This window comes from Dermacentor variabilis, chromosome 4 (assembly GCF_050947875.1).
Source record: "Dermacentor variabilis isolate Ectoservices chromosome 4, ASM5094787v1, whole genome shotgun sequence".
In the NCBI taxonomy this organism is placed as follows: Eukaryota; Metazoa; Arthropoda; class Arachnida; order Ixodida; family Ixodidae; genus Dermacentor; species Dermacentor variabilis.
In genome coordinates this window covers 48,405,883-48,426,153 of record NC_134571.1, presented here as the reverse complement: position 1 = coordinate 48,426,153, position 20,271 = coordinate 48,405,883, and the positions used below count along the sequence as shown (strand labels likewise).

Sequence of the window (20,271 nt, the reverse complement as noted above, 5' to 3'; positions counted from 1 at the left end):
ACCAGTGTAGGCATTCCTTGTCATAATGTACCTGCTAGATCGTCGATAAGCGTATTTTCTGGCAAGCTAGCTTGAAATCGTCACAAAATTAAAATCGCAGCACTTTCGTATAATGCCTTAAAGCTGCCTTTTATCTGCTGAAAAGCGATAAAGCGCGCTTTCCGTGACCGCTGGTGGATGCGCCTGACGGCGGCAGCACGGTCACAAAAGTGCGTCGTCATCGTCGGAGGATGACAGCACAACCCGCTTCTTCTTGGCCGCTTTCTTCTTATTTGGTTGAGTGTCGGAGTCGTCCGCTGCTGCTGGGGTTTGCCTGGTGGCCGTCGTCCTCTTGGATGCTCGTGAAGATGCGGTGGGCTTCTTGGCGGCTGCTTTGACAAAGCCCTGGTCATCATCGTCAGCAGCTGTGTCGGGCTGCGACGACTTGGCCGGTGCTTCACGCCTCTTCGGGGAATCTCCTTGCCGCTCCTCTTGATGCTGAAGAGGTTGCGCGTTATATGAGGATATTGAAAGCTGAGAAAAAAGCCGGCTGCTTAATTGCTCTTTGTTTACGGAATGGAGGATGCATAGGAGCGCCAAAAGATGTTACGAGGAAGAACAGACAAGGAGATAGAGCCTTTATTCGGTTATAGGTGGTCGATTTTTTTTTACTAATTTCGAAATGGTGCAAGAAGACAACGCACAGGCCCAGAGAATCGACACATGCAAGCACCAACTACCAATCACTATTCCCCTCATATAGTTATGGTTTTACTTTTTACAAGCACGTGCAGTCGATATGACCGAAACCAAGGCACGATAAGCGCCATCCAGTAAATGTCAGTGATAAAGGAAAAATGCAGCAGACGCCATGCTACGCAGTGATGCTCTAAGAAAGACGCTCCATTCAGGAATGAGCTATAATAACGTTGTGCTCATCTAAGTGATGTTCCAAAGAAAATAGAGAGGATAGACGATTTTGCATTGAAATCTAGTAAGGCTTGGGAGCGGTCTATTTGATTTTAATAACTAGTAGACGAAGCATGAAGGCAAAAACAGGGACAAAATGACGGATGTGGACAAACGCTAACCTATAACTTGACTTTATTTTATAATTGCACGATTGAAGAATAAGCAAAAACGGTGAGGAAGGAACATAGTAATTTATTGTCATGTATCAACTTGCCCAGCAACATTTTCGTAATATATACTATTCTCTATTTCTTTACTATACTACTTGTACCATGTCTACTTTGGGGCATCATTCATATCTGCGTATCTCTTTGGAGTATATCGCTAGTGTAAGGCCCAAACAATGAAACATTCCTTTCCTTCGACCGCTTCCTAATCTTACGTGAGGCCTCCTTACAGCGAAGGACTGATGGAGGAAGCAAGCGTACTCTGAAAGCTCCCTTCGCCCGTCCTCACATAAGGAATGGTTGCCGCATGCCTGGATTCGATGGGCTCTCTTAAAAGCTTTACACGAAAACAATTATTCAATAAATAGGTGCTGTATAGTCGCACAATTCTTAAATGAAAGTGCTAATATAGAGATGTGTGCACGCTTTCTTCTACTTTTGTTTACTAAAAGTAAAGAAGTACCACATTATAGCGCAAAACTTGATGGGTTCCAGCAACGCTGGCACTCCGGCGTCGTGCAACGCTTAGTAACGCCTAGGAACGCTACTCATGCCGAACGTGCGACTGAAATGAACATGCCTGGCAAGACGTACCACACGTGCTTGCGCTTCTCTGCAGGCAAGCGACAGCGCACATGCGCAAGCAAACGTCACATAGCTAAGTAGTCAGGTGAAGCGCCGTTCAGGGCCAGGTAGCTTCGGAGCTACCTTACTCTGAGGAAGCACCAAGGAAACCTTCACTGAGGGCCCCTCAGTAAGGAAGCTCTCAGAGTGACATAGGGTGGCCTCACCGCAATGAAGGCCTCCTTACTGAGGTAAGGAAAATTTCAATGTTTGACCCTAAGAGTCGAGTTGAACATTAATATGCAGAAGACAACGATAATACTCAATAGCCTGGCAAGGGAACAAGAGTTCAGGATCGCCAGTCAGCCTTTAGAGTCTGTGAAGGTGTACGCTTACTTAGGTCAATTACTCACAGGCGACCCTGGTCATGAGAAGGAAATTACGGAAGAATAAAAATGCGTTGTTGTGCATACGGCAGACATCACCAGATCCTCATTGGAAGCGTACCACTGTCATTGAAAAGAAAGGTGCACGATAAATGCATTCTACCGGTGCTGACATATGGCAGAAACTTGGAGGTTGACAAAGAAGCTCAAGAAGTTAAGGACCGCACAAAGAGTGATGGAGCGTGTATGGAGTAATGGAGCGAGCGCACAAAGAGTGATGTAGGGCGTATCATAATATCATAATAAATATCATATCATAATAAAAGGAGGTATCAATTAAAATTCCCTACCGCAGTGCTACGTTATCAGCGACAACTTTTGGTCGTCGCTTTATTGGGTTATTCTGTCATGTCGACCGCAGTGCACAAATAACGGACTTGTAACGATCCGTCTATGTGCTTGTTGCCCTGTTGCACCGTTTTACGCCATGACAGGGGCAGAACTTGACCTTATCTTCTATTTCATTCGGTCATTTCTCTTTTTGTTTTGGAGGGGGTGGGGAAGGGTGATGTTTTGTCTCATGCACACAGAAATCGACAGTTATTATAAAGAAATTGCGTCCAAGTGCCTATAAGTATGAGATATCAGAATGTGTATTTAAATAAACTAATCAGCAGCAGTGTTGGCGAACACGCTGCACATTGCTAGACTGCCTTAGTGAAATCGTGCATGCGTCTGCGTGCTGTCTAAGGAATGCATTTCAATTCAAGGCAGCTAGCGGAGTGTCTGTATCAAGCTCAGTGAAGTGCTAGGTCGCTGCCGTCCAAAAATTTCATAGAATACTTCTGCGATGGGCAGTTAGCACAGGAACCCTATGTTCGATGTAGCTTATTAGTTCACATGCTAAAAGTGCGCTGTAGACAACACATGACAGACACTTGGTAAACTTTCTCATATCATTCTTCCCAGCATTCGCTCCTGCGCTTTGCGCACCAGCTCTAGCCCTTATCTTAGTTTTACGAGACACGCCATAGACAGAGTATTAGGGCTGTTTTCTCTTTGGCTTGCCTGCACTGCACATGCATGGAGCACGACTGTGAATATCTGCCGTCATTTTCTTGGCCAAGTTTGTCAGGAGCAAACCCTGCTCTCTCAGCAAGCACTGCTGAGACGCGCTTTTGAAGCTGACTTCAATCTGGTGACAGTACGATTTGCGCGCCGCATACTTTGTAGCACTGACGGCAGTGCCTCGTTTTATGTCAAGTATCCTGAAGGAAAATAGGAGCAGGAACTTTCGGGATCGTAAAACATACCTCAAACAGTCAAAAAAGTCTGTGTACACCTAAGCACTTCTTATGAATTGTGAAGCATTAATGTCTAATCATCATATTTGATGATGACTGCATTCTCTATCATAACAATACAGATGACAATGGCAAACTTCAACAAAGTCATAATGTGTCGGTGTTCTAAATGGCACATGACATTAAATACCGAAAAATGTAAAGCCATGCATGTGACTTGTTGGTCAAACACCATTCGTGCACATAACTATATTCTTAACAGCTATCCCTTGTCACTCATCACATACTACAAGTACTCTGGAGTTCAAATCACTAACAATCTATCGTGGTGCATCCACGTAGACTACATTTCTAGCAACGCTAACCGCACAACTGACTATTTACATCAGGATTTTAACTCTGCACCACCTTTTAAACTCTCTATGTAGGACACTTGTTAGACCGGAACTGGAATATGCACTTATTAACACACTTGCAAGTATTCAGAATATAGCAACTCCTTTCATTCTTTCTAATTATTCACGTCATGCCAGCATCACATCGTTGAAAACTAGTTTAAACCTGCGAGATCTTTCAGTGCGTCGCAAGTGTTTTGCCTTCGCCTTTTTCATAATGTTTACCATTATAACCCTGTTTTGAAAGAAGCTATCTTTTCTCCACCCACGTACACTTCATCTAGATTAGACCACAGATACAAAGTAGAAGTTCCTGCCTCCCATACAAATATGTTTAGCAATTCTTTTATGCCTAGGTCAAGCACTGACTGGAACCACCTCACTGCCACCATCACTCTTATCCAGGCTCTAACAAGTTAAAATCGCCTGTTTTCAATTCTTTTTCTTGAGCCTATTGCATATGTATTTTCTTTTCTCTCCCACTCCACTCTGTAATGCCAGCTGGCCTTGAATATTTGGAATAAATAAATAAATAAATAAATGAATAAATAAATAAATAAATAAATAAATAAATGTCAGCATTGCCATTTGTTGGGCGTGTTGGTAAACTGACATTGAAAGCATATTTAGCGCCAGCGAACAAGGACAGAAAGGAGCCGACCACCACAACGCGCTAACTTCAACAACTTTATTTTCAGGAAACAGCCACCTATTTAACCCATGCACAGTGGCGCCACATCATCCAAATTTTTAACCATTCTAAAAAGCCGTCTCCTTTTCTAACATGTCGACCACATATCACTATTCCGACAGATAGCCTGAGCCTCAATATATTATCTCTCGCACATCTTTATCTTTGTGCTTCGCAAGAACACGGCAGGACCCGTACACCGGCGCACAGCTGCATTCCCGATAGTGAGTTGACAGATGACCGTATTGCTTGTTAGATGACCGTAACGGCACACGGGTTGGGAGTACAAACAAAGGGCTAATAAGCCCCTGTTGCCGTATCGGTCCACCCACTCAAAGCTCGTCAAGAGGAGCATTGCCAACTTCTGCTTTGGAAATGCATTAAAGAAATCTTGCCACCATAAGATCTATACGAGTCTTATGGATCAGTTGGGAAGGTTGTCAGCAGCAGGGTTTCCGGAGTCGGTGCACGTTTCGGTCGTAGGAGGGCAGCTAAAAAGATGCGTGTCAGACAGCACAACTCGAGACGCAGCAAATAAACGGACGGAACGCAGAGGGAAGGTATCAGTACTGCCCTATCTGCATAGAACGGCACATAGGCTTAAAGAAATGGTTAGCCGTGTGCACACAAAAGTGGTCTTTTCAGCGCCAGAAAAACTTGCGAAACTATGTTGGTTAACGGGCCCGTACCGTAAGTCGGATGTCAGATGCTCTACAAATAATCGTAAAGCACTAGTGCGTTGCGTAGAAGCTGTTGTTTACGAGCTTCCGCTGTTCTTTGGGAAAAAAATACATCGAACAGACAGGAAGGTGTCTTAATCACTGGTTACGAGAATATAGTCTAAACGTGAGAAATAAGCGATACGGTCATCTGTCAACTTACTTTCAGGAATGAGGCTGTGCGCCGGTGTATGGGTCCTGCCGTGTTCTTGCGGAGTACAAAGATAAAGATGTGCGAGAAATTATTGAGGCTCAGGCTATCTGTCGGAATAATGATACGCATGTTAGCGCCCCTTCAGTCGACTTGTTAGATAAGGAGACGGCTTTTTTGAATGGTCGGAAATTTGGATGATGTGGCACCACTGTGCATGAGTTAAATAGATGGTTGTTTCCTGAAAATAAAGTTATTGAAGTTAGTGCACTGTGGCGTCGTCACCCTTCTGTCCTTTTTCGCGGGCGCTAAATATGCTTTCAATAAATGTCGTCTTTCTGGTAACTTGTCTGTTCCTTCATCACGGCTGATGGAAAGGAGAAGAATGCTCTGGTCTGAGAAGCAGGTTGCTATTTAAGGAGGTTCTGTTCTTTGAAATGCTATTTACCAAGGTCTGAGTTGTGCTTACTGAAGAATCCGCAGCAGGTTTGGGGTAGTTGTTTTCGTCCTGGCCAAAGCTCATGGGTGACCCCTTGTCCTCGGAAGAGTCACTGCTTGATGTTGAGTTCCTCTTCTTCCTCTTCTCGGACATTGCTTTGATCCCGGAACCAAGGCGCTGGGACGCCTTGGTGGATGCGGAAGCAGCCGTACGATCGAGTTGAGCGTCGGGACTGGTCTGCCCGGCTGCTGGTCCAGCATTTCTATCACCATCATCACCACAGTCCTCAGCATTGGCGTCGGTGGCCGCCTGCTCGGGCCCATGGTGTCCTCCAGTAGTCTCGGAATTCAGTTTCCACTCAATTTTCGGCACAATGCGCTCCGCGATTTCCGAGAGCTTCATCTGGTGTGTGGTGTCCTCGGGCGCCGCAGCCTTCGGGATAAATATATAGACAAGAGTTGTTTTAGGTGCCAATTCAAAGTATACGTTCAAGTTTAATTCAAGGTATGGAATCGTTGCAAGACTTTTTTAATGTGGTAAAACACATTTGCGATAAGTAAACAATGCCACCATCAATGTGCGAGCCAAATGTCATTCAGCTGGACGCAGCAGGGCGTCCGCTATCTCCCAATTAAGATCGTGCTCACTCTCTTTTTCCTACAGTTGTCAAGCCACCCTCTCTAATATGTACCGCAGTAGTGAAGTGCCAAGAGACACCTGCACAACGACGAAGTGGCATCGAAAACATGGAAGCACATGCACCGCCGCGCCGAGATCGTCTACGAGGACGAAACCTCTCTGCACATGCGCACGTGGTGCAGCAAAATAATAAATCAAGAATAAAACTACAAATGAGCAAGCACCACAACAGAGCGCTCAGCGAATCAACAAGAAACGCGTGGCTCAGACAGCCTAGAGCAGGAGGAGACCCCGTCGGCAGGGAGACGGAGCTGAGAAGAGGAGCCAGGAAGACGCGTTGGCTTAGGTCAGACGTCAACGTTCGGCAGTCCAACCGCTGTCGGAGGGACCCGGTCGAGCTCCAACGCACGAGGGTACCTCTCATCGACACGTCTTCCGCTCCCGTGAACCAGCCGACCAACCTAACCTGTCTTTCAAAGCCCGCCTGCCGCGTCCGCTTTTACCGTTTGCTGAGCGACGCAACCTCAACCAAACTGCGAGTGCTCAGAGGTAGTCGCAATGAACGCTGTGTAGGGACGCTGGTCTTGCTTACCCCCATGCCCTATGCCTGTGCACTTGTCTTTTGAATGTTTAATATATGTCTGTGTACGGTGATTGTTGCCGTTTGTCCCTTGCTGTCCTCGGAGGCGTCTCTGACACACAGAATTTTAAACCTGCTTCCTGAACCACACCGTAACAACCGCCTATATATGTCATACTAAGCTTTCGTAATACGAAACAGACGCCGGCTACTGGCTAAGTGTTCTTGATTATGAATTACTTTTCGGTGAAATCTCGTGCACCCATGTATATTCTTTCAATCTTGCATAGAAAACGAGTAACTTAGTGACAGTTAACGTGTCTCGCCTGTGCTCTCACTTCCATTTTCAGCTCAGGGGCACCTTGGGAGACACCACCCTTGAAGGGCCGGTCATAAATGCACCATGGAAAAAAAATTGGAGCAGTCTGCAGGGTAGTGCTATTGGTGGCACCTAAGCAGAAGAACGTTTTGCGCTATATAGGTAATGGGAGAAAGTAGGCATATGTTTATATCTCTTTTATTCAGGTCCTCTTAAGAATATTGCCGGGCATATATTGATCTACAAGCATCACAGTGAATGCAGTGAATAAGACTACCTTATGGCATACATATCGTCATGTGAATGCATCCTATAGTCTCTGGATCAAGGATTTAAACTGAAAGGTAATCCCTTCAAAACTGTTCTCATTCATTTGTTAGGAAAAGCTGATTACTAAAATGGAGGCCAAATTTTTTTTCTTGGAACTTTGCGCCAAAAGCTAATTCCTAGGGGTGGGCAGCGCAACCCGGACGAAGGACAAAAGGAAGTGCGTGATGCCACCAACTCACCCAGCTTGTTGTTTTAATCCAAAAACTCAGCAAGATAACAGATACGATGTCGCGGATTTCAAGGTGGGGGGTTGGTTTAGTGTTGATAAAGTAATCGAAACTTGCTAGGTTGAGTCTTGGTTTGTCTACATTGCTTGTAGTAAGCTTAACGATATAGAGCTAACCAGTGTCTAATAGACGGAGTTATAATCTGTGACATCACAACGAGCTGGTGCAGCGAATTCAGAGCGGCATGCTCACATGTTTTCTGGCTTGTGAAGTCGCATTTCACGGTAAGATAGGTTGTTGGACTAATACAGCTCAGCTTAGTATTTCTCACTGCTGTTGCTTTATGCATGTCACGCGGTTATTTGAAGTCATTGCACCTCTTGTTTAGCTTCAACAAGGCCGACATAACACGTTATGATCTTTATGCGACCGATAGCCTTATATATATATGTTTTTAGCGGAGTGTGTGCATTAGTCTAAATACATATAGTCCTGGGATACATTTCATTTATTTCCGTCTACAACTCCAGACACAATCAGCATTCAAGCAGAGTACAGGCAGCAGTGACAAGTACAGACACTAATATAGGTATGCTTATGTGCTACGAGATTTGATCCAGAAATAACGTTCCCAACAATTTTAGAAATAGACAACATTGTTTGTTCTCATAGAAATTTATGTCATTGGAAAAAATGAAACTTTGCTTTATTTTTCTACATAATCGCCATCTTTTCTACATATTTTTGTAGACAGTGCTCAAATGTCTGTATCCCAAAGTTGTAAACTCCGCCGCCAACCCGCTGAGGAAGCGTTTCACCTCTTCTTTGACTTCATTGTAGCTCCGGAAGCGTTGGCCACTCAAATGTTCCTTTAACTTGGGGAACAAGTGATAATCACTAGGCGCGAGGTCTGGACTGTACGGTCAGTGGGGCAATGACAGATCGGGCGTTGTCGTGAAGCAGCATTACACCGGCTGGTCCTCGCCGGCGGTTCTGGATAACTTGCCCGAGTTTTCTTAGTCTAGCACAATAACTGTCTGAGTTGAGGGTTGTCCCACGTTCCATTAAATCGATCAGCAGTATCCCCTTACGATCCCAAAAAACACTGGCCATGACTTTACCAGCAGAAAGTTTGTTTGAACTTCTTTGCGACTGGTGACTCTGGGTGACGCCACTGTTTGGATTTTTTGTTTCGTTTCCGGAGTGAAATGAAACATCCACGTTCCTTCTCCTGCAGCAATGGAGTCCAACAATCCTTACTTATCTTCTTGACACTTCTAAAGAAGCTGGCGAGCCCAGTCAAGGCGTTTCTCCTTGTGGTCTGATGTCAATAGCCGCGGTGCCCATCGAGCACAACACTCATGATACCCCAATTTTTCAGTCAAAGCTCTTTCCGCTGTATCGCAAGAACTCCCAGGAAGCTGAGCAGTAAGTTCACGGACGGTGATCCTCCTGTTTTGACGCACTTCGCATTGGACCATCTCGATAACCGCCTCCGAAACTGACGGTCTTCCACTCTATTCTTCATTGTGGACTTCTTTCCGACCGGCACTGAACTCCCTGCACCACTTTCGGACGTGTTGAACGGACATACATTTGCTGCTATACACCTCTGTCAACTTACGATGAATTTCCACGGGTCAAGTCCCTTTGGCGTACAAAAATAGAATTACGGAATGAATCTCGCATTAAGCGGGATCAACAATGGGAACTGCCATATCGGACGGCTGCTAAGCCAAGTATGAATAATAATAATAATATTTGGGGTTTTACGTGCCAAAACCATTTTCTGATTATGAGGCACGCCGTAGTGGAGGACTCCGGAAATTTTGACCACCTGGGGTTCTTTAACGTTCACCTAAATCTAAGCACACGGGTGTTTTCGCATTTCGCCCCCATCGAAATGCGGCCGCCGTGGCCGGGATTCGATCCCAGGACCTCGTGCTCAGCAGCCCAACACAAGCCAAGTATGAGTGGCGCAGCAAAGCGCGGCTGGGGGCAATCGAGAGTGGGGGAACAGCTGCGCGGAGCAGTGTTGTCGGATTTCGCCTAGCACTTTCCCGTATCGCTGGAGCTCTTTGGGAACCTTATTTTTGGATCAACCCTCGTATGTAGGGTAAAAATAGGCCCATGACGAACGACATAGCCTTATGGCAGTGGCAACAGCAGTGCAATGAGCGTGAGCACTCACAATCACCTCTGCAAGTGAAATTCTATGCATACGCAAAGCAGGTAACTTCACATGTTCATCACCTCATGTGGGAATGTGAAGGCACTCAAGATACTCCGGGAAAAGTACCATCTCAAGGAGGTCACGTCATTTAAGGACTGGGCCTGATGACAGGCCAACGTCAAAGAGACTTTACTTCACTATGAAGATTTGCGTGTCAAGCTGCCACATTGAGATACATAGCAGCCTTCCTCTTACCCACTTGCTCAAATTAGTGTAGTGGCATCATTATATATTGTCTGTGTGTGCCTGCAAAATAATCTGCACGCTCAACACAATACAATAATTTTCAAGCTCTTGCAAAGTCGAGAAGAACGTGTTGTAACATTTTGCATTTTGTTTGCGCTCAAGTCCGTAAGTGAGAAAGGGCTGTCAGCAGTACTTATTTAAACACAGAGTTCAATTAACAGCAGCCAAAAACTTAAGGTGCCCCCCAGCTCCCTTATTGCTAAATATATATTACTGCAAAAGGAAAAAAAAGCTAAGTACCTTGGAGTGCCCACCCTTGGCTCCTTCGATCACTTTGAGACTACTTGATTTGTCATCCCATTCCTTCCGCTCCAACTCGTCCAGCTTGGATGACAAGGCGTCAAGGTCTTCCTCCCATAGGACCTCGGGTGATTTACGGCACAGCACTTCGAGCTCCTCTTGCTTCTTATCACGCTTCTTGAGAAGGTTGTCCCTCTTCTCCATAGTTAGATTCCACAGCGGCATGCCCAGAAGGTAGTCGTAGCGCTTGCTGCCGCGGTCCTTGTCGCTTTCCTCATCCTGTGCCTCGGCTGCACCAGAGAAAATTGCAGAGCTTTACTTATTTTCAATAAAGAGAGAGGGGGCTCTGGGCTTTGAGACACCCTGCAATGTGACTAAGGTCCTGACTGTCTGATGACAAGGTAGTTTGCCAAATGTAGTGTTTTGTTAGTTTCTGTTCTTGCAAAGCAAGCAAACCCAACTATACAAGAATGGCAAGCCGAGCTAGTGAAAACTTGTTCATCATAGTAGCATACAGTAAACGACGGCACAGAAAGAAAACTAGTACAAGTACTGTCGTAACAACTGCACCTTTATTGGACACAAAACGTGACATAGTCCTTGCTTCAGCACTTAGCTGTAGCTACACATTCAAGAAATGCAGCTTCAGAAGTACTCCCTTACTGCTGTTAGCTTTACCATTGCAATAATGAATTTAACTGCCCCACACTACTTCTTACATGCGACTTTTTGATTCCAATGAAGTTTCAGTTGTCAGGCAGCGCTTGTACAATCTTCCTCTTTCTGTGCCATTATTTACTGCACGCTTCGATCATGGGAAAATTCAGATTCCTGGCAAGGGACTGTTTGTACAGTCTTATAGTTATAAACCGTACGGTCTGCTGCGGTAAGGTTTGTACAAAGTATCTCCGGCGGCCGAACCAGGTGTCCCACCCATTGTAATTGTGCTAATTTGTATCATTAGCTAGAACACCTTTAGACTTAAACATAGGTTAGCCGCAAGAAAGTGGATGCGTGACGTTCGCCAGGTATGACCTCATCGCTCTAAAGCGAATGAGACTTACAGAATCATAATGTTTATAGTGCACCCTGCTACATCGTTGGAATGAGTGAGGACACTTTCACAATGTATCAGTATATTCTTATTTGTCGGGAAGACTTTGACCTAGTTCATATTGCTAAGACATTTTATACAAGCAGGAGCACAAAAAAGTACTGATCTGTAACTCAATCCGAAGAGCCCGTGTTAAATGCCGAGGAATATGTTTATAAATTCGTGACTGAGCTCACAAGAGTCTTCAATTTCATCTTCTGACTCGGCTTGGCTGTCCCAGCACCCTGCCTGCTGCAGCTGCTGCCTCTTCCAGACGATGATGGGGTCGGGATCATAACCGCAGCGCTGAAGTGTCTCCATAATTTCCTTCCGGCGCCGGTTCTCGATCTTTATGGTGTCATCAATCTTCTCCAGAATGAAGCGAGCCTGGTTTTCTAGGCTCTTTGCTTCAGCAGAAAGCATACCGATGAGGTAAGCCTTTCGCTTCACATACCTGCAGAAGTGGCGCACATAGTCATATCGGATTTGCCTGATAAAAGGTCATGATAACTGCACTAGCCTCTGAGTTACCCTGAGTGGCAGAAATTAGCTAAAGAGTGTCAGAACAAGAATGCTTGCCAAATGAAGGCTCTATATAATAACCGACACGGCAATCTGTTTCATTTAAGGGGGACACTGCTATTGAAATAATGTTCACCATGTTTTTCATCAATGCTATATATAAAACTTTCCAGTCTCATTAAGATTTTTGTCCTGATTTCAATTAATAGTATTGTGGTAGCTAGGTGAATTAGTTCATATGATAATTAGCATTCTACTTCCATTGCTTAAGGCCACAATCGAAAATTAATGGCACAATAAAAAATATTTGTAAAGCATGTTTAGGTAGCTGCATAGAGTAAATAATGAAGGATAGCACGCACTTTTTTTAACTGACCATTAATAGATATCTTACAGACCATTGAATACAAGCCCACAAAATGTGGCAACAGTATGGCAGAAACTGTAGCAAAATAATTAATATATATATAAAGTACAAAAAAAGATGATTTGCTTGCTATACTTGATACAGTATACATTAGGCTCCATTCTGGCAAAAAAAAATTTTTTTTAGTCCTGTCTGTTCTTGGTGTTGAGGTATCGAGGCCTGAATATTACATGGAAACCAAAATTTGCGTTTTGGGAAAAGCGCAAAACAAAGACAGCATTAAATATGAGTGGACATGGCATCGAGAACAGCCACTTTTGATATTCGCTGTAGCCATATGAAACTTTCAGGACACATCCAATCATCTGTGCTGCTTACAAACATGCAATAAGATTTTTTTCTGAGGTCAATAAAGAGAAGTGGTTACAATTCTTCTTCTGTTAAAAGTCTAGGATGTGACTTGGAAAAAAAATATGTAGTGCGACAAGATAGCTGAAGTTAAGCAGGTTATGTTCTTGTGTGTTCAAAATATTTCGGTGTCCTAAGACACTATATGATAGTTTTTGTGCACTCTCCGACCCTCGCCAGCATTCAGGGAAAAAATAAAGAATGATGAGGATTGAATGAGTACAAGGGACACAGTGCCTATCCCAAAATTTGAGACATTAGAAACGCTATACTTGAGAAAAACAAAAACAAAAAAAACTGGGAAAAGATCAATTTCAAGCTTCAAAACCGGAAAATAAATATTGCAATATAATTAAGAGCACAAAATTATTCTGCTGCTGTTGACATCAGGCGCACGTATAGGCTTGTAAAAGAACCTGGAAGGCACCAACACGAACCTGCATATACGCTCGCGAGGCACGTCCCGTCTGCGGTCTCCAAAATAAACCTACACGCGAGGACAAAGGGCAATGGTTAACTTCGCTGCTCCGTTATTGCCGATGCGATATAAAATTGCGTGACGCAGTGACTTATCTCCGGCGCGATCTTATCGGCTCGTCTGAACCTTAGGACAGTTAACCGCCCCTTCTTTGTTGCCGTAGCAAGCAGAGACCGGTTGGGCTTCGTTTTTCGTGGACGCGTGTTCGGTAACAAACTTTTTTTAGAGAAGGTCGATTTGCTGCTTACGGTTCGCAATACCATCAACAAAGAAACGGGCTATCAGCTGTTTTCGAAGCAGACCCACTGGCAGATTAACTCACCTGCTAGGCCTAGTTGCCATGGCAACAGCCAATCAGAAGGCGCCTTTCAGCGTGCTGGTGCACTGAGCTAATAATAGAGAGTTTTAGCCCAGCGGGTTTACGGCCAGCGGAGCGGAGCGGGCGATCGGAGACACGACTGCGCATGCGCACAACGCTGAGGCGGCCAGCGGTTTTACGGAGCAGCGTTTACGCCCGCTGGAAAGCACTCCCCAGCGGAGGGTATACGCAGCGCGCGAGCGTGCGTAAGCGCGCGCGGGCCTGTATGGGAAATGGAAGATGGCAGCCGCGAACATGAACGCCGGCAGTTCTGCATCGACGACGGCGACTGCGGCGCTGACCCGTACATTAGTACTCAGTATATTATTAACAAATAATGTACTGAGAACACGTAATATATCTTTATTCAACATTTCTTGCATTATAAAAGCAAGCGTCGTACAAATTCATTTCTCAGTAACTCCTATTCGGACCACTAGGTGGGGAAGCAGAGCGCCCCGCTCTCTCCGCTCGAGCGGGTGAGTGATCCGCCGGGCTAAAATTCTTTTTTCGCGAGTCGCTCCGTTGGCGCAACGGTGGAGACCGCGAGCGGAGCGAAACGTAAACCCGCTGAGCTAAAACTCTCTAATAGGAGGGCCGCGTACATCGCGAGCTTCGTCAGACCAACCCCTGATTGTTTTACGTTTGCGTCGGCGAGTATGCAGGAAACCGAAAGGGCGGAACTTTGAGCTTTCGAACGACACCAAGATGACGGTGCTCAGCGACCGGAAATACGAGAACATCGACGAGGAATAGCTCCGTGAACTCCAGTGTTTCTGCTCGCTTTAAGGGTCGTTTACTTCTCGCCGTCTGCGCTGTCAAAATAATGTTATTTTCGGACACTTATGGTGCGTTTCTGGGCAAATTGTTTGGATATGGTGTAGATTACAGATAGTTCCCAAAATGAATATTTTTTTTGTGATTTTCGGTTTATAAGACCCGCCTTAAGGTGCAGCTTGCCATGTTTGTGCGCAGGCGCAAGTAAGAGCGGGTGCGAGAGAGCTCCTTTTGCTCCTTGAATATATGACTCTGCCTTGGCAGTACGAAGGTTTATTAGCGCGAGTTGTATGCGTTTGTCCCTAGGCTTGCCGGAATTGCGGAGCGAGGTCTAGTTTGTTTGCGCTCGGACGCTGGCTGCCCGCGTGGTGAAATAGGTGAAGCAGCGGGCACTGACGCCCCATTTGGTGACCGCTGAGTCGGACAGACTATCTAGCGCCTGCGGCGCTCGTGCTAAGTCAGTCGTGCCGGACCATTTCTTTCTCTCGCCTTAGGGCGATTTACCTTGGAAATAACATCACAGATGTTTGTGTGGGAGCAGTAGGCGACCGTAGCAGAGGGCGTGCCGCATGCATTGAAAATCTAGAAGTCGGATGGCCTTATCATCCGCGTTTGAACGCATGTGGCTGAAAGGCTACCGGTGACGCTCGACGGCCCTGCAACCGCTATGAGAATACATCGCGCAACCGTAACGCTTTAATGCCATTCGCGGGGTGCCACATGGACATGCTTAGTGACATTAGAGTTATAGCGTACCAAACTATAGCGTACGCTAAGCAGCGCACGTTTGTTACAGTTTTAGTTACTCTGCGAGATGTTCGGATCTCAAAGGCCGTATGCCGTCGTTGCTGCTACCTTCCGACTGTAGCGATAGGTGGCGCTGACATCTCGAACGTTACGTTGGGAAGGGATGAGGAGCGAGGAGAAAGTTGATATCAACAAGGGGCTGAGGCAGGGGTGCCCTTTATCCCCAATGCTGTTTATGATGTACATGGTGAGGATGGAGAAGGCGCTAGAAGGAAGTACTATCGGGTTTAATTTTTCATACACACAGGCGGGTACAGTAGTAAAGCAGCAGCTTCCAGGTTTATTTTATGCGGACGACATTGTGTTGCTAGCTAACAAGCAAAGTGATTTGTGACCTCCGGCTAATATCTGTGGACAGGAAGGCGAGAATTGAAGTTTGAAATGTAGTGTTAGAAAATAACGTGTTATGGTATTCAATGAAAACAGTGAATAGACAGTGACAATACAGAACCAGGAAATACCTCGGGTAAAATAATATCAATATCTTGGTATATGGATAAACAAAGGCAATGGATATATGGAAACACGGGAAAAAACAATAACAGTAAAGGGTAAGAGAAATGCAGCCATAATGAAGCACAGAGCGCTACGTGGGTACAATAGGTACGACGTGCTCCGAGGTATGTGGAAAGGTGTAATGGTTCCAGGACTTACTTTTGGAAATGCGGTTGTTTGCTTGGAACAAGGCGTACAATCAGGACTCGATGGGAACCGAAAGCCACTGGGACGCCTCGCATTGGGCACTCACGGGAAGACTACAAATGAAGCTGTGCAGGGTGATATGGGCTGGACTGGTTTTGAAGTGAGAGACGCTCGTAGTAAAATTGAGTATGAAGAACGACTGAGGAATATGGAAGAAAGTAAATGAGCTGGGAGAGTGTTGAGGTACCTGTACAGGAAAAAAACATTTATTCACAGTGGAGGAAAAGAACTAGGAAGCTTACCAGCAATTATGCGGCCTGTAGAGTGAGCAACACAGCAACACAGAACGTCAAGCGGAAAGTCAGAGAGGCTGAAATAATCTCATGGGTGGCGGCAATGGGAAAGAAACCTGCTATGAGTATCTACTTTAGAGGAAATAACGAAATCGGGAAAGAAACAATTTATGGTAACTCAAAGGGAAGCTTATTACTTTTCGAAGCGAGATCAGGAACTCCTTAGAACACGCACCTATAAAGCCAGATATAAGAAGGGGATAATAAGCATGCGCTTGCTGCGGTAAAGCTAGGGAAACGATGGAGCATGTTTGATTAAAATGTGAACACATTTGCCCAGCGGTCGATTTAGGCATCACTGGCCTCATTCAAGCCCTTGGATTCAGCGAGAGCAGGGGAAAAGTAAACATGTCCGCAATAGAGCTAAGTAAGAGGCGATTGGAAGATTGGTGGAAGAAAAGTTGGGAAACGACAAAAAACGGAGACGTACAAAAGCAAAGTTCTCGAAAGGGGGTCAGAAAATGTGATTGTTGGAGTTCATCGTGTTTCTTTTTCTTTTTTAACCTAGGCAGGACATTAGGCAGTATAATAGCAAGACCTTGGTGGCGCAACCCACCGCGCCGTTCCAAAGGGGACGCTCATAACATCCATCCATCCATTTCTTTCGTTAGGCTTCGACTCGTTCGAAAGGAGAAGCGATCTCGAAAACACCACAAAATTATCCATAATACTCTGTCGTCGATGCGGCCTGAGACTAAGCGAAAGCCGTTTACACAATCATTTCTACGAACTATGTGCATTTTACAAAAGCAACGCCAAATTCAATTCGAAGCGGGCAGCCTGGACCACCGCCATGTTTCACGCAAACTCCGCAAACCGTGCAATCACGCTAACGCCAAATCTGATAAATAGCGTGCGTACGCTTTATGCTACGGGTCGTTTACCGTTCTGCGCATGCGTAGTGACGACCCGCTATTTTATAGCGTACGCTAAACTAAAACTGTCTATGATATATCTGAGAAATAATGTGCGTACGCTATACGCTATGTGTTGTTTAGCGTTCTGCACATGAGCAGTGACGACCCGCTATTTCATAGCGTACACAATGGAATAGCGTACGCTAAACTAAATCTGTCTAGTAAAGCTTAATGCCATTCGCGACGTACTGCGTTCTCGTAACTCACTTGGCCATCAGATGCGTACTGTCGTTCCCAATTGTCTTCACATTCTAACGAGACTAAACGAATTCTTAGTGAAGAACAATTAACATATTCTTAATTTTCTTTTAAATAGAGCTCTTTCTTTCACAGCGTAGTGTATTCTTACAATGATTACAACTCACTTGGCTGTCGAATGCATACTCTCATTTCCTATGTCTCTGCCGTGGCCGTCGTGATCACATTCTTACGATAATAATGAAACTTGTAGATAAAAACAAATAATATATTCTTTACTTATTTTAAAAAGGAGCTCTTTATTTTCGTAGAGATCAGCAGGCGAGCTTGCCGTTACGGCGCGGCTACAGCACTAATAGTGAGCGCGTCAGCCAGGAGAAGCTGTTCTATTGCACGGTGGGGACTCCTTGCTTTGTTGGCCTCATATTGAAGCCTACGAATTTCTCGATGATACTAGGGCTCGAAGAAGCACATACGCTACAACAAACAGGAGCACGCGGTCAAATACTTCAGGATAGCTGCTTGAAAGCTTTGAAGCTGTGAGCGCCATTTCTTCAATTTTGATGCTTTGGCTACGCTATGGATTGTCCGTCGAGCTAGGTTCGGTTGTTTTTACTGTATTACGATTGGCAAGCAAACTTCACTGTTTTACTGCAGCTATCGCCATCGCGATGTTTAATGTCCTGAAGTATGTGCGTGTAACAGCGACCGAAATATAATCGCATTAAGAAACTTAATATCTTACACTTTCAATGGCATTAACCTCGCCCTTGTGATACTGGTATAACCTAACCTAATGTTAACTTAACATGGCTGAGACGCAAAGACAAAAATCCGCACGGTGTAACCGCTGTGAAAATACGCCTTTTACGCTAACGTAACCTAAACTAAGGTAGCCTAAATCTAATCTAAACATAAGCTAACCTAACCTAACGTGGGCGAGACGCAAAGCCAATAATCCTCACGGCGTGACATCAGGCAATAGCGTTAACCACGGTTGCTGCTAAGGCACTGTGCGTTTATTTCACTCAAAGCGGACCACTCAGAAATGCTCCTGAAAAGTCGCAGACAGCAGCGTACGAAAAGCCTGCCAAGAGCAAATCTTCACCAGGAGAGCACAACACTGCACCAGAGATAACACTGTACCAGGAGAGCAGGCTGGACCTCTACTATGGCCCCTACTGCTCCCTCGGAAAGATCAGTGATGTTCTTTTTTTTTTTGAAGACAGAGCACCGTAAGGGGCAAACAAGGTTTAATCTGGCCTGACTCGCTCAGCACCAGCGCCGCAGGCGCTAGAAATTCTGTCCGACGTACCTTCGCACACAGCGATCACCGAATGAGGCGTCCGAGCCCACTGCCTGAGCCCGCGGGCAGCCAGCGTCGGAGCGTGAACTCGACCCCAATCTGCAATGCCGGCATGTCTCGGGGACAAATGCATACAACACGCATTAAGAAACCTCTTCCGAAGTGCCTAGGCAGAGTCGTATGTTCAAGGAGCAAAAGCCCCCAGATTTTCTCTCTCGTGCCCGCTCTTACTCGTGCCTGCGTACAAACGGCTGGCGATCCCTCAAATGAGCGTCTCATCCATGTTTGGTAGGCAAAGCAAAAGAAGTTCTAAAGTTTATTTACATAGATACCACGTAACCACATGCTCGCATACTACCGCAACTGTCGTAGTAAAACTCACCCTTCCATGCGTGTCACGTAGAACTCACGGAGGATTTCATCAGCAGTTCGAAAAGTTCTGAGGATGCCCTCAGAATCGAAGAGCACCATAGAAGATGTTGTGAGCCATCTCTGAAGCTTGAATACTTTGTGAACGCCTTCGTCTCGAGCCTTGGTGAGGTTCTCTTCTGTCATGTTTACCACAAAGCGGACGGTAGTATCCGTGTGGTACTCTCTGTATCCAGTTATGATGGGAGGTGCCTCCGCTGTGCCGCGCAGCATGGTCTCCAGCACCTCCTGCTTGTATCGCTCGGTCCAAACCCGCACTGGAAGCTCCGTGATTTCAATGCTCGTGGAGTTGAGCACGGCGACCTCGCCGCTCACGACAAACCTTTGCTCGTCCACCTGTGCGAGAGCATTACAGACGGCTTTGTTTGTTGAAAGCAGGTTTGAGCCATCTGTCGACCGCACCGTAATCAATAAGATTAAGAGTATAGTGACGCCTGGCAGCTGCATTAGATTCAACTAAGGGCAGGTGTAAACAAGCTACCTTAGAGCTGTTGTTGCAAAATGCATTTAAAAACAGAAGCAACACCACAATTGTTCTATGCTATCACGAGTGTAAAGGTGCGCAGTGAAACGGGCCACATTGCCTGAAAGCGCCGTAAACTAAACAATTCACTACTGTACTGCTTCTCTTGTCTTTGTTTTTCACCGTTAGGCTTCTTCACAAGGGCATCACCCGGCAGTAAAGTGAAAATGAATAAAATGCGAGGCCCCGCTGGCATCGGTGAAATCTACTTGTTGATGTTTCTGAGGACAATATTTTATCAACATGCAGTTTAAAGTTGTTCTGAACCACTTATTAATGAAGTGGAGAAAGGCGTCCGAGGTGAAATTAGGCTATTTCAGAAATACTTCGCCACAAAACGTACTTCAGTGCGTTCAGCAGAAGCCGAGTTATTAGCAATCAAACACAGTCACTGCTATGCTCCCGTTCCTTCATCAATGCCTTCCACTGCGAAGGCTATGGCGCAGTGGGGCGTGCGCACAACGCTCTGCCTTTTCAATGTCACTGTGGCGCACAGTTCAAATTTCATTTTGGATGTAAACGTAGACGTCACGACTTCGGCCTTTAGGGCCTGTTTACGCTCGAGCCATCAT

At 45.6% G+C, this 20,271-nt stretch overlaps 1 protein-coding gene across 1 annotated transcript in view; it reads right to left on the bottom strand.

Annotated features, from left to right (window-relative positions):
* Nucleotides 1–201: 201 nt before the first annotated feature.
* LOC142578190 (DNA topoisomerase 2-alpha-like) overlaps nt 202–20,271 on the bottom strand; it is a 72,371-nt gene continuing 52,301 nt past the window's right edge. The window contains exons 8-12 of the mRNA XM_075687592.1: nt 19,130–19,512; nt 11,812–12,068; nt 10,522–10,811; nt 5,798–6,199; nt 202–477 (exon numbers count right to left, since the gene is read on the bottom strand). Coding sequence (XP_075543707.1) covers nt 202–477; nt 5,798–6,199; nt 10,522–10,811; nt 11,812–12,068; nt 19,130–19,512 — 1,608 coding nt within the window. The remainder of the gene's footprint in view (nt 478–5,797; nt 6,200–10,521; nt 10,812–11,811; nt 12,069–19,129; nt 19,513–20,271) is intronic.